This window comes from Dipodomys spectabilis, unplaced genomic scaffold (genome assembly GCF_019054845.1).
Source record: "Dipodomys spectabilis isolate Male_0828 unplaced genomic scaffold, ASM1905484v1 ptg000322l, whole genome shotgun sequence".
NCBI classification, from domain to species: Eukaryota; Metazoa; Chordata; class Mammalia; order Rodentia; family Heteromyidae; genus Dipodomys; species Dipodomys spectabilis.
In genome coordinates this window covers 99,905-116,427 of record NW_024870999.1, presented here as the reverse complement: position 1 = coordinate 116,427, position 16,523 = coordinate 99,905, and the positions used below count along the sequence as shown (strand labels likewise).

At 47.2% G+C, this 16,523-nt stretch overlaps 2 protein-coding genes across 2 annotated transcripts; both read left to right on the top strand.

Annotated features, from left to right (window-relative positions):
- Positions 1-6,067: 6,067 nt before the first annotated feature.
- Positions 6,068-6,956, top strand: LOC122128085 (40S ribosomal protein S3a-like). The gene has a single exon (XM_042702414.1). The coding sequence runs from the start codon at positions 6,107-6,109 to the stop codon at positions 6,899-6,901; it is 795 nt and encodes a 264-aa protein (XP_042558348.1). The 5' UTR covers positions 6,068-6,106; the 3' UTR covers positions 6,902-6,956.
- A 2,383-nt stretch (positions 6,957-9,339) lies between these two features.
- On the top strand, positions 9,340-11,511 carry Mrps24 (mitochondrial ribosomal protein S24). Its single transcript, XM_042702415.1, has 4 exons — positions 9,340-9,438; positions 9,509-9,577; positions 9,802-9,913; positions 11,101-11,511. Exons 1-4 carry the CDS (start codon positions 9,400-9,402, stop codon positions 11,382-11,384), a joined length of 504 nt encoding a protein of 167 aa, XP_042558349.1. The 5' UTR covers positions 9,340-9,399; the 3' UTR covers positions 11,385-11,511.
- Positions 11,512-16,523: the final 5,012 nt, after the last annotated feature.

Sequence of the window (16,523 nt, the reverse complement as noted above, 5' to 3'; positions counted from 1 at the left end):
TCCGGGACTGCCCATAGATCTGAGCTACCAAATCCTGAGAATGATGACTCAGCTGGAATCACAGCGTGCTTATGGGTAATCAATCATACTTCAAATAAATGCTCAGCTATTGAACAACAACAACAAAAAAAGTCTCCCGGACTTTCCTATCCGGGCTGGCTTTGAACCGTAATCCTCAGATCTCAGCCTCTTGAGTATCTATAATTGCAGGTGTGAGCCACCGGTGCCCAGCTGGTTTTTTGTTTTAAAGTTTATTTCAATATATTACTTTATATGATCAAATGCACATAGGCTTTGCACCTTTGGGTTCTTCCTCTAAGAATATCCTCCTTTATTCTCACTCTATGTGATTGCCTAAAGTCTTGTATAATTTTTCATGTCCCAGTGTATTTTTAGATCTAGCTTCTACATATGAGAAAAACCATGCACCATTTGTCTCTCTGAGGTTGGCTTACCTCACTTAATATGAATTGTTCTAGTTCCATTCATTTCCCTGCAAATGACATTATTGTTTCTAATTGCCATATAAAATTCCATTGTGTATAGGTACCTCATTTTTTGGATCCACTTATCTCCTGTTTCTTGACTTCAAGAAAAACCAAGCCTTTCCCCCTAGGAGGTAGTCAGAGTGACTAATCCGTTCCTGGTCCTTTCACCAGCCTCAGCTCTAGGGCACTCACCTGCCCTCAGGTCTAGAACCTTTTTTTGGGGGGGGGGGGTTGGTCATGGGGCCTGAACTCTGGGCCTGGGCACTGTCCCTTAGCTCTTCAGCTCAAGGCTAGCACTCTACCACTTAAGCCACAGCACCACTTCTGGCTTTTTTTCTTATGTGGTGCTGAGGAATCGAACCCAGGGCCTCATGCCTGCAAGGCAAGAGCTCTACCACTGAGCCACCTTCCCAGACCCTTGGTCTAGAACCTTTTATGTGAGTGTTGGTACTGGGACATAAACTCAGTGGCTTGGGTGCTGTCCTTTAGCTGTTCACTCAAGGCTATCTGGCACTCTACCACTCGATTCACTTCTGGCTTTTTGCTGAATAATTGGAGATAGGAGTTTCATGGAATTTCCTGCCTGGGCTAGCTTCAAGTCTTGATCCTCGGATCTCAGCATCTTCAGTAGCTGGGATTACAGGAGTGAGCACTGGCCTGCCTCTTTACAAGTATCTGGTAGCTGATGTTATCTTAGATTTGTTGAAATATGCTTAGCAAAGCTGGTACTGGGAAGTCTGCAATGATGTAATATGAACTGTAATTATGCCAACTCCTCAGGTGATGAATTAGCCCAGGAAAGAAAAAATCCTTTCTCTTGAGTCTAATAATATTAGTCAACATGGGTTCCTCTAAGACCAGCAAAATTACATTAGAGTACAGTTTTATGAGCACTGATGAATGAGAACTGCTGAAAAGAGCCAAGCTGACCTTGATGTTAATGATCCTATCTGTGGCTCAGGATTTTCAACCCTCAGCCCGTGGCAGCCACACTCTGGAATACATGGCTTCTACCATGCTGTTGTCTGATGGTGCCTTCTCCTGCCTGGCTAGCCCTGATTTTGTATGGCAGGTACCTCTCTGAGCCCGTGGAGGCCACTTACCCTCATGTCACTTGAGAGTCACAGCCTTTCTGTATCCTTCTAGGTCCTTACTACATTTTTTTGTGTGTGTATGTGTATGCCAGTCCTGGGGATTGAACTCAGGGCCTGGGCATTGTCCCTGAAATTCTTCGTTCAAGGCTAGTGCTCTACTACTTGAGTCACAGTGCCACTTCTGGCTTTTTTTGTGGTACTGAGGAATTGAACCCAGGGCTTCATACATGCTAGGCAAGCACTCTACCACTAAGCTACATTCTCAGCTTGGTCCTTATTACCTTTTGTCTCCACCCAAGCTTCCTTTTATGTCAAGAATTAACACAGCTTGGGCTGGGAAGGTGGCTCAGTGGTAGAGTGCTTGCCTTGCATGCTCGAGGCCCTGGGTTCGATTCCTCAGCACCACATAAGCAAAAAGAAAAAAGCCGGAAGTGGCGCTGTGGCTCAAGTAGTAGAGCGCTAGCCTTGAGCTGAAGAGCTGAGGGACAGCGCCCAGGCCCAGAGTTCAGGCCCACGACTGGACCCCAAAAAAAAAAAAAAAAAAAGAACACAGCTTCAAGAACCTATTTCTTCCATTTTTCTCTTGTGGTTCTAGCAACCAAATCTAGGTTGCCTGTGCATGTTAGGCAGGCCTGAGCTGCATCCTTAGCCCAATCCTATCTTAAGTGAGGGTAATCCCCTAGGTCCAGTTTTGGGACCTTTGGGTTCTGACATTTAGCACAGGGTCATAGTGTGGCACTTGGCCCTTCTAATTGCTCTCCACTCTGATGTTCTCAGGGTCCCAAACTTAGAGTCAGTAATTAGTTTGGTCCTAACACACACTTAGCCCACTGTCTCCAGACTATGAGAGGGGAGAGGGGAAGAGAGAGAGCATGAATGAGAACAAGGTGAGAGGAGGCAGGGTAGCTCACTGGGTGTACATGCTGTGGTGTGAGACCCCTTCCTCCCTTAACTTAGAAGGTTTCAGTGGTTGGCTTTGGGAAATAGCCTCTGGGATTCATGTGGGGTGACTCATTCCTGGGTGTGGCCACTCCATACCCAGGCATTTCCTGAGGGTGAGTTGAAATCTACTCTAAGCCACAAAGACCAAGTCACCACCCCAATCCCAACATGGCTCTGAACCCTCACCTCACAAACTGGTGTAGTGGAACCCCAAACCTGGGAAGAGCACTTGCTCTGGAAAAAAAAGACCTGCAAGTTCTATAATCACTACAGTCTAGAGCCTCTGTCTTTTGATCTGTAACTCCTGGAAATACTGCCTCCTTAGCAGGATGGATGGAAGAAGCAGGATGCATCAAAGCACCAATAAGCTGAAGACAAAGACAAAAATGATCCCATTAAAAATTTTCCAGGGCTGGGAAGGTGGCTCAGTGGTAGAGCGCTTGGCTTGCATGCATGAGGCCCTGGGTTCGATTCCTCAGCACCACATAAGCAGAAAAAAAAAAGCCGGGAGTGGCGCTGTGTCTCAAGTGGTAAAGCGCTAGCCTTGAACTGAAGAGCTGAGGGATAGTGCCCAGGTCCAGAGTTCAGGCCCCACAACTGGACCCCCCCCCCCCAAAAAAAAAGATTTCCAAAATGGAGCACCAGTGCTAGGAAGGTGCCTCAGTGGTAGAGCGCTTGCCTTTCATGCAAGAGGCCCTGGGCTCGATTCCTCAGCATCACATAAGCAAAAAGAAAAAAAAAAGCTGGAAGTGGCACTGTGGCTCAAGTGGTAGAGCGCTGCCTTGAGCTGAAGAGCTGAGGGACAGTGCCTAGGCCCAGAGTTCAGGCCCCACGACTGGACCAAAAAAAAATAAATAAAAATGGAGCACCAGTGGTTCACACGCTTGTAATCCTAGCTACTCAGGGGGCTGAGATCTGAGGACCACTGTTTGAGGCCAGCCCAGGCAGAAAGGTCTGTGAGACTCTTATTTCCAATTAACCACCAAAAAGCTGGAAGTAAAGCTGTGGCTCAAGTGGTAGAGCACTAACCTTGAGCAAAAAAGCTCAGGGACTGCACCCAGGCCTTGAGTTCAAGCCCCAGGACCAGCACAATACTCCCCCTCCCCATTGATAGTCTGGCATGGTAGATCACACTTGTAATTCGGCTATTTGGGAGTTGAAGATTTGAGAGGATTATGGTTCAAAGTCAGCCCAGGGGAAAAGTAAGACCCCTCTCTCAACTCATGAAGCAGGTATATAGTGGAAAATAGCCTAGGGATGGGGGAAAATCTCAAAAATACCTTCAGCAAAAGCAGGCATTGGTGACTCACACCTGAAATCCTAGCTACCCAGGAGGCTAAAATCTGAGGCTCACAGTTCAAAGCCAGGAAAGGCAGTGAGACTCATGTCCTAAAAAATTGAAAGTAGAGCTGTGGCTCAGTGGTAGAGTGCTAGCCTTGAGCAAGGAAGCTCAGGGATAGTACCTAGGTCCTGAGTTCAAGACCATAACCAAAAAATCTTCAGCAAAAATTGTTGGGGGCATGGCTCAAGTGGTAGAGCTCCTGCCTAGCAAGTGCATGCCTGATTTCAAACCCTGGCAGTCACCCGTGTGCGCGTGCACACGTACACACACACACTTCATTAGTGACCTAAAATAATGTGACAACTCATACTAATATATAAAAACTATAATTTTAGGGCTAGGAAGGTGGCTCAGTGGTAGAGTGCTTGCCTTGCATGAATAGAGCCCTTGGTTCGATTCCTTAGCACCACATAAGCAGAAAAAGCTGGAAGTGGCACTGTGGCTCAAGTGGTAGAGTGCTAGCCTTGAGCTGAAGAGTTGAGGGACAGCACACAGGCCCAGAGTTCAGGCCCCAAGACTGACAAAACAACAACAACAACAACAAAACTACCATATTAGCCAGGTGCTGGAGGCTCATGCCTGTAATCCTAGTTCAAAGCCAGTTCAAAGCCAGCCCTGGCAGAAAGTACCTGAGACTCCAAGACTTATCTCCAACCACCAGAAAACCAGAAGTGGAGCTGTGGCTCAAGTGGTAGAATGCTAGCCTTGAGCTGAAGAGCTCAGGGACAGCGCGTAGGCCCAGGGTTCAAACCCCACGACAGACAAAAAAACAAAAGAAAAAAACAACAAAAACTACCATTTTAAATTATTTTAATCATGCAAATATACCAATATAACTCTCACAAATCAAGCAACTGGCTGAAACTTTTTGATAACAAAAAGGTATAAACAAAGGGTAAGTAATAGGTTACCTGAAAGACAGGAATGTTGCCACTGAAATAGTCCTTGTCATTCTTGGAAAGACCTAGATTGGTTTGGGACTCCTGGGAGGCACCTCAGGCTAAAGGGACAAGTGGCTTGAAGAGAGAAAGCACAGATTTATGCCACTGTCTATTGCATGGAGGGAAACTTAAGTTTCTCACAATATTCATGCCTTTGTCCGGCACTTTCTTCTGCTGCAACCTTCACCTCAGCTTAGTAGGTGTCTCCGCCTTTGTCACCTTTGCCTTTTTATATTCAGGATTCAGCCCCAGAATCTGCTCTTCCCCTTCCCCTTTTTCTCAGATCAGGATTTATCTATCTAAGAAGATGTGTAGCTACAAAAATCCAATACCAAGCCACTGATGGCTCATATCTATAAGCCTAGCTACTCAGGAAGCTGAGATCTTAGGATCCTGGTTTGAAGTGAAACCAGGCAGAAAAGTCCCTGTGAGACTCTTACCGCCAATAAACTACTCAGAAAAGCTCAAAGTGTAGCTGTGGCTCAAGTGGTAGAGCCCTGTGTTCAAACCTTAGGACCAGGAAAAAAAAATCCTATAACCTAACCCAATTCCCCTCCCTCCCCCTCCAAAAAGAGAAGACAACCCAAAACACTAGAATTTTTTTTTTTTTTGCCGGTGTGGGGCCTGAACTCTGGGCCTGGGCGCTGTCCCTCAGCTCTTTAGGTCAAGGCTAACACGCTACGACTTGGGCCACAGCGCCACTTCCGGCTTTTTCTGCTTATGTGGTGCTGAGGAATCAAACCCAGGGTCTCATGCATGCAAGGCAAGCGCTCTACCACTGAGCTACCTTCCCAGTCCTAGAAAACATTTTTTTTTAATTTTATTATTTTTTATTGTAAAGATACTATACAGAGGGTTACAGTTACATGAGTGAGGTAATGAGTACACTTCCTATTGAACATTGTTACCCCCTCCATTGTTCCTAGAAAACATTTTTAAGTGCTCTTTCTGCTGGGGCATTTTGCAGTATAATTTCCACTTTTTTTTTTGTTTTTCTCTTTGTGGGTGGGGGAATGGTACACATGCTAAGCTACATTGTGCTTGCAACCTGTTTCATTTTTTCCCCCTTTGTCTCCATTTTACAGATGGGGGAACCTGGGCCCAGGTTAATTGTTTCATGTACACTACAGCCGAGAAGTGCGTCCACAAAATTTGGATCTGGGTAGTGCAGATGCCAAATCCATTGTTGCTCACTATGTTTGAGCACATTTTATTTATTAATACAATTTATCGAACTACAAAATTACCATACTTTATGAAATCTTAAGAAGAAAAAACTTGGGCTCTCAGACCGGCACCATGGCGGTAGGCAAGAACAAGCGCCTTACAAAAGGCGGCAAAAAGGGAGCCAAGAAGAAAGTGGTTGATCCATTTTCGAAGAAGGATTGGTATTATGTGAAAGCACCAGCCATGTTCAATATAAGGAATATTGGGAAAACACTAGTCACGAGGACTCAAGGAACCAAAATCGCATCTGATGGCCTCAAGGGTCGGGTGTTTGAAGTGAGCCTTGCTGATCTGCAGAATGATGAAGTCGCATTTAGAAAATTCAAGCTAATTACTGAGGACGTACAGGGCAAAAACTGCCTGACCAACTTCCATGGCATGGATCTCACCCAAGACAAAATGTGCTCTATGGTCAAAAAGTGGCAGACCATGATTGAAGCTCATGTTGATGTCAAGACTACAGATGGTTATTTGCTTCGTCTGTTCTGTGTTGGTTTCACTAAAAAACGCAACAATCAGATCCGCAAGACCTCCTATGCTCAGCATCAGCAGGTCCGCCAAATCCGGAAGAAGATGATGGAAATCATGACCCGAGAAGTACAGACAAATGACTTGAAAGAAGTAGTTAATAAATTGATTCCAGACAGCATTGGGAAAGACATAGAAAAGGCTTGTCAGTCTATTTATCCACTTCATGATGTCTTCGTTAGAAAAGTAAAAATGCTGAAGAAGCCCAAGTTTGAATTGGGAAAACTCATGGAACTTCATGGTGAAGGTGGTAGTTCTGGAAAAGCTACTGGTGACGAGACTGGTGCTAAAGTCGAGCGAGCTGATGGATACGAACCACCAGTCCAAGAATCTGTTTAAAATCCAGAGTTTTAATAGTGACAAATAAAAGGCTTATTTGTGAAAAAAAAAAAAAGAAGAAAAAACTTGGGCTGGGAAGGTGGCTCAGTGGTAGAGCGCCTGCCTTGCATGCATGAGGCCCTGGGTTTGATTCCTCAGCACCACATAAACAAAAAGAAAAAAGCCGGAAGTGGTGCTGTGGCTTAAGTGGTAGAGCACTAGCTTTGAGCTGAAGAGCTGAGGGATAGAGCCCAGGCCCAGAATTCAGGCCCCACGACGGACAAAAAAAAAAAAAAGAAAAAGAAAAAACTTTTAGAGGATTAAAAAATGTTTAACAAGGATTCATTTTAGTGTAACAAAATCAAGACGGGAAAAATTTCTTGCTTCCCATACCAGAAATAGGAGTGAAAGACTCCTAAAAATGTTCTATGCCAGGTACTTGTGGCTCACATCTATAAACTACTCAGGAGGCTGAGATTCAAAAGAGCATAGTTCAAAGCCAGCCTGGGAAGAATAGTTGGAGAGACTCCATTTCCAATTATCCAGTAAAAAGCTGAGCTAGAGGCATAGCACAAGTGGTACAACACTAGCTGAGCAAGGAAGCCAAGGGAGAATGATTTCAAATTCTAGAAGTCAAGGGAAAAAAGAATGGCAAGGTATTATGATTTCAGAGCATATTGCATTCTTGTCTGCTTAACCAATATTTGGATGAGTTGTAGGTCAATTTGAATAATTAAGAATAAAATATCCTTAGCGAGTTGAAGACGAAAGACCCCTCCTCTCCCCCCCTTTTTTGCCCGTTGTGGGGCTTGAACTTGGGGCCTGGGTTCTGTCCCTAAGTTCTTCTGCTCAAGGCTAGCTCTCTACCACTTTGAGCCACAGCACCACTTCCAATTTTCTGGTGGTTAGAGATGAGTCTTACTGCCTTTCCTGCCCAGGCTGGCTTTGAACCTCAAACCTCTTGAGTAGCTAGGATTACAAATGTGAGCCTATAAACATCTGGTTTACGGCCTTTAAAAATTACTGTCACTTGCTAGGCAACCTTTTACCACTATGCCATTCAGCTAATCATTATTAAGGATTTTTTGATGTTCCAGATTCAAGAGGCAAAAGGAATTTTGGTCATGGAAATGAACTAAAGCCAAGAGGCTGTGGTTTTGCTCTCTGCCTTTGCCCAACATCCTTGCAGACAACTCACCTTTCACCTTTGCTTCCATTTCCTTCTCCATAGACGATTGTCTAGTTCCCCTCCCAAAGCCAAGAACAGGGTGCAAGAATGGTCAGGTGAGTAGTGGCCTCAGCCAAATACTGCCAATTTCACACGATTTACATATTGACCCAACCAACAGCAGCCATTGTTGATTATTAAATACTCTTGATCTTAACAGATCTAACAAGCAGTTAACTATTTCTAAAGTCCATTGTATGGATACTGGCACTAAGACTCAACTTTGGGAGAACTGTTATATAAGAATCTGACTCCAGGGGGCTGGGAAGGTGGCTCAGTGGTAGAGCACTTGCCTCGCATGCATGAGGCCCTGGGTTCGATTCCTCAGCACTACATAAGCAGAAAAAGCGCTGTGGTTCAAGTGGTAGAGTGCTAGCCTTGAGCTGAAGAGCTGAGGGACAGCGGCCAGGCCCAGAGTTCAGGCGCAACGACCGACCGAAAAAAAACAACCCCAAACCCACCTGATCCAGCGCTCAGCGCTTATCGCGCAAATAGGGCACCCAGGGACCCACTGTTCCATACGGCGATGATCACTGCGGGATACCAATCACACTGTACGCTCCCGCTTGAATACTCCGGGCTCTGAAATATCCCCACACGTTTCTGTGCCAGACTCTGCCCCTGAATTTCTCCACGTTGTCTCCCACCTCGTGGAGAAGTTTCCTGTGACACCAGGGGGACAGCGAAACAACACAAAATGCTAAGACAAGCAAAACACCAGCTTCCTCCCGCCGGTCGCAAGGCCCCCATCAGGCCGGGGTCCGGTCGACGCGTTTTCCCCTGCTTTTAAGGACTCCACCACAGCCCTCACAGGAGCTGTGGGAGTGGGAAACACGTCTGCCTCCCTGTCTGAAATCGCCGCAAGAAACCGCGGCAGGAACTCGAGCCGCTCCTCCGCGCGCGCGCGGGCCGACTAGGTCTCGTCCGAGTCCTTTCCCCCTCTCCCGCTTGCTGTGCAGCGGTTCCTTCCGACCCCCACCGCGCAGTCCGACTAGGTCTCGTCGGAGTCCCACTATTGCTGTGCAGTGGTTCCTCCCCCGCCCCGCTGGGTCCGGCCCCCGCGCGCGGGCCGACTTGGTCTCTTCCGAGTCTTTCCCGCCTGCTGTCAGTGGTTCCTCCCGCGCCCCGTTGGGTCCCGCCCCCGCGCGCGGGCCGACTTGGTCTCTTCCGAGTCTACCCCCCTTGCTGTGCAGTGGTTCCTCCCGCCCCACCCCCCGCACGGTCCATCTTGGTCTCGTCCGAGTCCCACTCTTGCAGTGCCGTAGTTCCTCCCGCGCCCCGCTGGGCCAAGATGTCGGCCTCCGTATGCCTGCAGCGTGTGGGGAGGCGGGTGAGTGGGCCTTACGGCATGCGGAGTCGGCCTGGCTTCTGGGTTTCCTTCTCACGCCCCTCTCCTACAGGTGCTGCTCTGGAACTGGGAGCTGCCTTGCAACTGGAGCGCCTTCCACACCTCCGTAGTCTGCGCCAAGGTGAAGCGGGGGCGGGGCCTGGGGGAGGGGGGGGAGAATGCGCGGCAGGGGCGGGGCCTGGGAGGAGGATGGCAGCGGGGCGGGGCCTGGAGGGAGGATGGCGGCGGGGGCGGGGCCTGGAGGGAGGATGGCGGCGGGGGCGGGGCCTGGGGGGGGGAGGATGGCGGCGGCAGCCGTGCGGGTCGCGGGTGACCTCTGCCCAGTGACCGTCCCTTTGCTCTCAGAACCGCGCTGCGCGAGTCCGCGTGGGCAAAGGGGACAAGCCGGTGAGCTACGAGGAGGCGCACGCCCCGCACCACATCGCCCACCGCAAGGGCTGGCTCTCCCTGCACACAGGTGAGGGCTCTTGGCGCCGCAGGACCGACCCTCGGGCTGATTGCCACGCAGCCCGAGTGAGCACAAGTCATGATCTTCAGGGTAGAACTAGTAATCTGTTAAGCTTGCTCCAAGAAGTAGGAAGCAAGCACGGCCCGTCAGGATGTTGGAATGAAATTTCACGTGAATGCAAAGCCTGCTTTTTCCGTGGGTATCAGGGACTCATCGGAAAGTCCACTGAAAATAAATTACTGACCCTCTGCAGACAGAACTTTGCATTGCTGTTGGTCATTTGTAACCTACCAGAATATAAAATGGCTCAGAGGCAATTACAACGTGGAAAAGTGTGCCCTAAGTAAGTCAAGGCACGGTGAATACAGCACAATTCCACCAAGGCAATCTTTTCTACCAGCGTGCATGTCAGTTCTCATTCTTTGAGTCCATATTTTTCAGGTGTGTGTGCACATCTATGTGTATGTGTGTTTGTCCTGGGGCTGGGTGCTGCTCCCGACCTTTTTTGCTGAAAGCTAGGAAACTACCTAGCTTGCTTGCAAGGTTTTTTGTTTTGTTTTGTTTTGTTTTTGGTGGTTCACTGGAGCAGAGTTTCATAGATTCCTCCCCCAGCTGGCTATGAAGCAGTATCCTCAGATCTCAGCCTCCTGAGTAGATTACAGGCATGAGCCACTGATGCCTGGCCTGACTTGAGGGAACTTGTTTAAAACATGGTTTGACCCCCAGCTTCACTAAAGAATGCACATGTACATCTATGCAGCTTCTGGTTCTCAGCCTGTCACTTCATGTTCTTGTTCTGAATTCCTGGATGTGGAGACTCTTGACACATCCTGCAGGGGCTTTAGATATCAGGATTCCAACAACACACTGAGAATATTGGTAGAAGCTATGGCCCTGGTTCATGAAAAACTAATGCCCCTAATTTCAAAGGTAGTTATCTTATTTGACTCAGGGGATGACTTGTGTTTTTATAAGACAACAAGAAAGACTGAAAAGGGACAGATGTTGTGTCATTTCCATTTTGTTCCCTGCAGGATGTGCTTAGGAATTAATGAGACACTGTACTTCAAACTTTAAAGTGTTCTATTAGTAAAAGAAAAGAGAAGGTGCTTGGGACCTTGAGGGCCCCAGTCCTCTTGGATGTCTTGGCAGCTCCCTGGACAACAAGATTTGACTGTGCCTTCCCATCTCTTCAGGTAATCTAGATGGGGAGGACCACGCTGCAGAGCGAACAGTGGAGGATGTTTTCCTTCGCAAGTTCATGCTAGGTACCTTCCCAGGGTGCCTGGCCGACCAGATAGTCCTGAAGCGCCGTGTCAATCAAGTGGAGATCTGTGCTCTGGTCCTCAGGCAGCTGCCAGCACACAAGTTCTACTTCCTCATAGGCTACAGCGAGACTCTGCTGTCTCACTTTTACAAGTGTCCTGTGCGACTCCACCTCCAAACTGTGCCCTCAAAGGTGGTATATAAGTATATCTAGAAAGATGCTCTTTTCTTGCACCAGGCTGTAGCCTACAAAGGCTGTGTGGGAAAGGGGTGAAGTAGAACAGGAGGAAATACATGCCCTCAAGAGGGAGCTGCTGTTGAATAAAGAGTCTCATGTGTTTTGTCTCTCAGACTTTACCCTTTTGATGAGGGTACCTTGGTGCTTCTGGGCTGGTAGGGAGGTTGCAAAGTTGTCTGAAGTTAGACTATGGCTACATAAGGATCTCAGACAGTCACCCTACCATGTATGTACATAAAGCTCTTTGTTTTCTCTCAAAATGAAAAGATTCATTTTTGGTGGTAATAAAGTAATTAATGTTGATTAAAAATTGTGAGTTTTTTTTGCTGTACTGGGATTTGGACACAAGACCTTGTGCTTGCCTGCTAAGGGCTTTACCACTCAGCTACAACTTCCAGCTGTTTTTTATGCTTGTTATTTTTGAGATACTATCTAGTTGGGTGTGCTACTGGGCTGAGATCTGCCTATTTTAGGCCTTCTGTCTGTAGGATAACAGGCATGAGCCACTAATACCGGCAAATAATTGATATGTAATGCATCTGTATATGATATATATTACACATTGTGTGTACATTCTAATGTATTATTGTATATACCCATTTTAAGGAGTTTGGAATTGTGGTCTAGCTCAGTGATAGAGCATACTTGAGGGATATCTTTATTATTTATTTATTTAGTGTCAGTCGTGGGGCCTGAACTCTGGGCCACAGCGCCACTTCCGGCTTTTTCTGTTTATGTGGTGCTGAGGAATCGAACCCAGGGCCTCATGTATGCTAGGTAAGCACTCTACCACTGAGCCACCTTCCCAGCCCCTATTTTTTATTTATTTTTGCCAGTTCTGGAGCATGAACTCAGGGCTTGGGCATTGTTCCTGGGATTTTTTTTTTTTTTTGGCCACAGACTCACTTCCCGGTTTTTGATGGTTAATTGGAAATAAGAATCTCATAGACTTGGGCTGGGAAGGTAGCTCAGTGGTAGAGCGCTTGCCTTGCATGCCTGAGGCCCTGGGTTCGATTCCTCAGCACCACATAAGCAAAAAGAAAAAAGCCGGAAGTGGTGCTGTGGCTCCAGTGGTTAGAGTGCTAGCCTTGAGCTGAAGAGCTGAGGGACAGCACCCAGACCCAGAGTTCAGGCCCCACGACCGGACCCCCCAAAAAAAAAGAATCTCATACACTTTCCTGCCAGGGATGATGTTGAACTGCAATTCTCAGATCTTAGCCTACTGACTGGCTAGTATTACAGGTGTGAACCACTGATGCCAGGCAAAGGGCTGGGTTTTATACTCAGCATTGCAAAAATTATTCTGTCATTTTGGGATATATAATGCAAGCTCATTGTTTCAATTTGCTTTCCTTTCATTAAATAATATCTAGCATCATACATGTGCTTATTTGCCTTTTTGTATCTGATGACTGTCAATATTTTGTTGTTAGTGCTAGGGTTTGAACTGGAAGCCTTGCACTTGGCTTAACTGTCACTCTATCACTTGAGCCATACTGGCAGTTTTGTTTTTGTGTTTGGCCAGTCCTGGGGCTTGAACTCAGAGCCTGGACTCTGTCCCTGAACCTCTCTGTGTTCAAGGCTAGTGCTCTGCCATTTGAGCCACAGCGCCACTTTTGGCTTTTTTGAATAGTCTCATGGAATTTCCTGCCAGGGCTGGCTTCAAACTGCGATTCTCAGATCTCAGCCTCCTGAGCCCATTGGCTTTTTGCTGATTGTTTTGGAGATGGAACCTTGTGAACTTTTCTGCCTGGACTGATTTTGAACCTTGATTCTTGGAATTTCAGTTTATTGAGTTGTTAGGGACACCAAGCCTATTGTAACCTGTCTTTAATTGAATTTCTCCCATCAATTATTGTGTCCCCCGCCCCCTCCCCTTCTCTTCCCTAACCCACAATCTGTCTGGCTTTGCTGTACTTTGAATATAAGTAATTTGTGTGTGTGTGTGTGTGTGTGTGTGTGTGCGCGCACGCGTGCGCGCGCGTGCGTTCTGGTCCTGGGGCTAGAACTTAGGGTCTTGGTGCTGTTCCTGAGCTTTTTTGCTCAAGGCTAGTTCTATTACTTGAGCCACAGTAACACTTCTGGTTTTCTGATGGTTTAACAGGAGATAAGAGTCTGAACTGCAATCCTTAAAGCTCAGCCTCCTGAGTAGCTAGAATTATGGGCATGAGCCACCAGCACCCAGATGGCAGTATAATTTCAATGGTAGATAAAGTATGTCTTTTAAAAACATTAATATCCTACAATTAGATGAGATATGTTAACTAGCACAAAATTGAAAAAAAAAATACCCCAGCTGGGTGCTGGTAGCGAACACTTGTAATATGCTACTCAGGAGTCTGAGATCTAAGGATCTTTGTTTGAAGTGAGACCAGATAGGGAAGTCATGAGACTCTTAGCTCTAGTTAGTCACCAAAAACCTGGATAATTCAGTAAATTCCATGAAAGAGGAACAGCAGCCACATAGCAGTTGCTCTTTACCCAATTTTGAATTTATTCTTTGGGTTGTGGCAGGAACCAGAGAAACACACACACACACACACACCAAAAAACTAGCCAGGTGCTGGTGAGTCATACCTGTAACCTAGCTACTCAGGAGGCTGAGATCTGAGGATCACAGTTCAAAGTCAGCCCGGGGAAGGAAAGTCCGTGAGACTATCTCCAGTAAACCACTAGAAAAACGAAAGTGGGCTGTGGCTCAAGCGGTAGAGCGCTTGCCTTGAGCTGAAGAGCGCAGGGACAGCACCCAAGCCCAGAGTTCAGCTGAGTAAGAAAGACAGTGAGACTAGTCTCCAATTAATCACCCGAAAATCGGAAGTGGAGCTATAGCTCAAAGTCAGTACGGTTTATGGCCAAAAAACTCAACAGAAATTGACAGTGGACACAGGTGGAACTTGAGAGTCAGGGCAAATTATCACGTGGTAGAAGAGTAAATACAATTAGAACAACAGACCACAGGGTTATATTTTAATTAGGTCTTCAGACAGAAAGAGAAACATATTTTGAACTACAGGGCCCCAGGCATAGGTTGGAGATGCATGCAGATGGTGCAGAAGGGGCCAGTGGCTCCTGGGCTGGTTTAACTAGGGAAGGGGATGGAGAGGAGGTGTGGCCAGGTGAGTATGTGTGTGGAGTGTGTGTGTGTGTGTGTGGGGGGGGAAGGTATGGCCTCAGGAGAGAAGGTGTGGCCACACAGGATGTGGACGTGACCTCAGAGCCTGTGACCCTCCCACAGCCCAAAGGAGGTATGATGTAGTGGTCCAGGATGTGACCTCAGAGAAGGAGGTGGTAACTTCCTTTAGGTGTGCTAGTTACCTAGGTAACACAGTACTATGCAGAGACAATAAGGGGGGGTGCATCTGCACAGGGGCCTTTCCTGGTGGATCTTACACACAAAATTATGACCTCTAAAGAGTGAGACAGAAGGTGGCTCAGTGGTAGAGCACTTTCCTTGCATGCATGAGGCCCTGGGTTTGATTCCTCAGCACCACATGAGCAGAAAAAAAAAAAAAGCCGTAAGTGGCGCTGGGGCTCAAGTGGTAGAGCGCTAGCCTTGAGCTGAAGAGCTGAGGGACAGCGCCCAGGCCCAGAGTTCAGGCCCACTACTGGACCCCCCCCCCCCCCAAAAAAAAAGGCGAGACAATCCATCAAAACACGGTTAAAGATAAATTTATTTACACTATTTATACCAGAAAGGGGGCCTGCAACTACCTTGTCCTGGGCTAGATACCCAGAACCAAGAGCAGCCTCAACTACCAAACCTCCAAGGCAGCCCGGACCTTTATTAGTTGGTCCGCAAACCTCCAAACCTCAGACCTCCAAAGCTCAAACCTCCAAAGGAAAAGGCTTTTCCTTTTTTTTCCTTCTTCCTCTGCAGGCCTCTCCACTCTCCACAGGCCTGCCCTACTCTGCTCGGGCAGGCTTTCCCTTCCTGCTGTCCCTTTCTCCCTCCAATGGAACTACTCTTCTGCTGCTTAGAACACAGCTTATACATGGGCTGCACCCCTCCCCCACTCCAACGGGACTCCTGCCTAAAGGTTTCAATCCACCATTCACGCTCCTCCCCCAAGCTGCCCACTGTCCAATCACTGCCAATGGGCTTCTCCCCCGTTGGCTGGACGCCCCGTCCCCTCCAGCAGCTCACCCTGCCTTTCTGTGTGCTGGAGGGGATGTCAGCCACCCGATGCCACCCTCTCTGGTGGCCAGGTCTGTGGAGCAGGGAGGCTTGCTTCTTGATGCCCTGCCCCTCCAGCGGGCGGGACCACGGACACGCTGAGTGTTGGGCCCCCGCTGATTATCAGGACCCGCTGGTTATCACCACACGCTTCCTGTTACCTCGTTATCTTATTCCAGTAGACAGTTGTCTCTTGCTATGTTGTGCTTCACTTACTGCGGCTTCACTATATAGCGGGTTTATGTTCCAGAGACCCTGAGATAGGTGGAAATCTGCCAAGCAGCAATAAGGGAACCTCCATATAGGACGACTATGAAAAGCTGCTATGTGAACCTCTCTATAGGACGACCACATAATGCTGCTACTTTGCGGATTTTCACCTATTACGGGAATCTTTGGAATGTAACTCCCAAGATAGGTGAGGGGTCACCGTATACAAAACTTGACAACGAAATATCTGTACATTTTACCATGTAATACTTTATAAGAGAAGAAACAGAGCTCCAGAGTGATTTCACAAGTGAGAGGGAACAGAACAGACTGAAATGGTAGGCATTGCCTCACCAGTGTCAATTACTCTACACTTATCCTCTGTAGTCTAAATTTTTGACTGTCATGCCATATCCATTGTAGTCTGTTTCAGATAGGTATTAAAGAGCAGGCTGGTTAAATTAATCTACATGAGCTGATTGCACTCTTTAATTTTCCCAGTATGCTTATTTGAAGTCTTGAGAAGGGCCAAGATATAATTTTTGTGCATCTTGGGATGTTCATTGAAAAGGTTATTGTATGCAGAGGATCAGTTGCTGTTTTGACTCTTAAAGTATCTTATCTAAAAATTATATTGTAAATTATATTCAATAATATACACAAGCTGTATTATCACTAAATCAGGAATAAAATGAAAAAAGTGCACCTATGCAACACTGTAAACAATATTT

Coding starts and splice junctions, on each gene's coding strand:
- LOC122128085 (XM_042702414.1), top strand. CDS start 6,107: ATGGCGGTAGGCAAGAACAAGCGCCTTACAAAAGGCGGCAAAAAGGGA.
- Mrps24 (XM_042702415.1), top strand. CDS start 9,400: ATGTCGGCCTCCGTATGCCTGCAGCGTGTGGGGAGGCGG. Junction 9,578..9,801: donor CCTCCGTAGTCTGCGCCAAG/GTGAAGCGGGGG, acceptor CTTTGCTCTCAG/AACCGCGCTGCGCGAGTCCG. Junction 9,914..11,100: donor CTGGCTCTCCCTGCACACAG/GTGAGGGCTCTT, acceptor CCATCTCTTCAG/GTAATCTAGATGGGGAGGAC.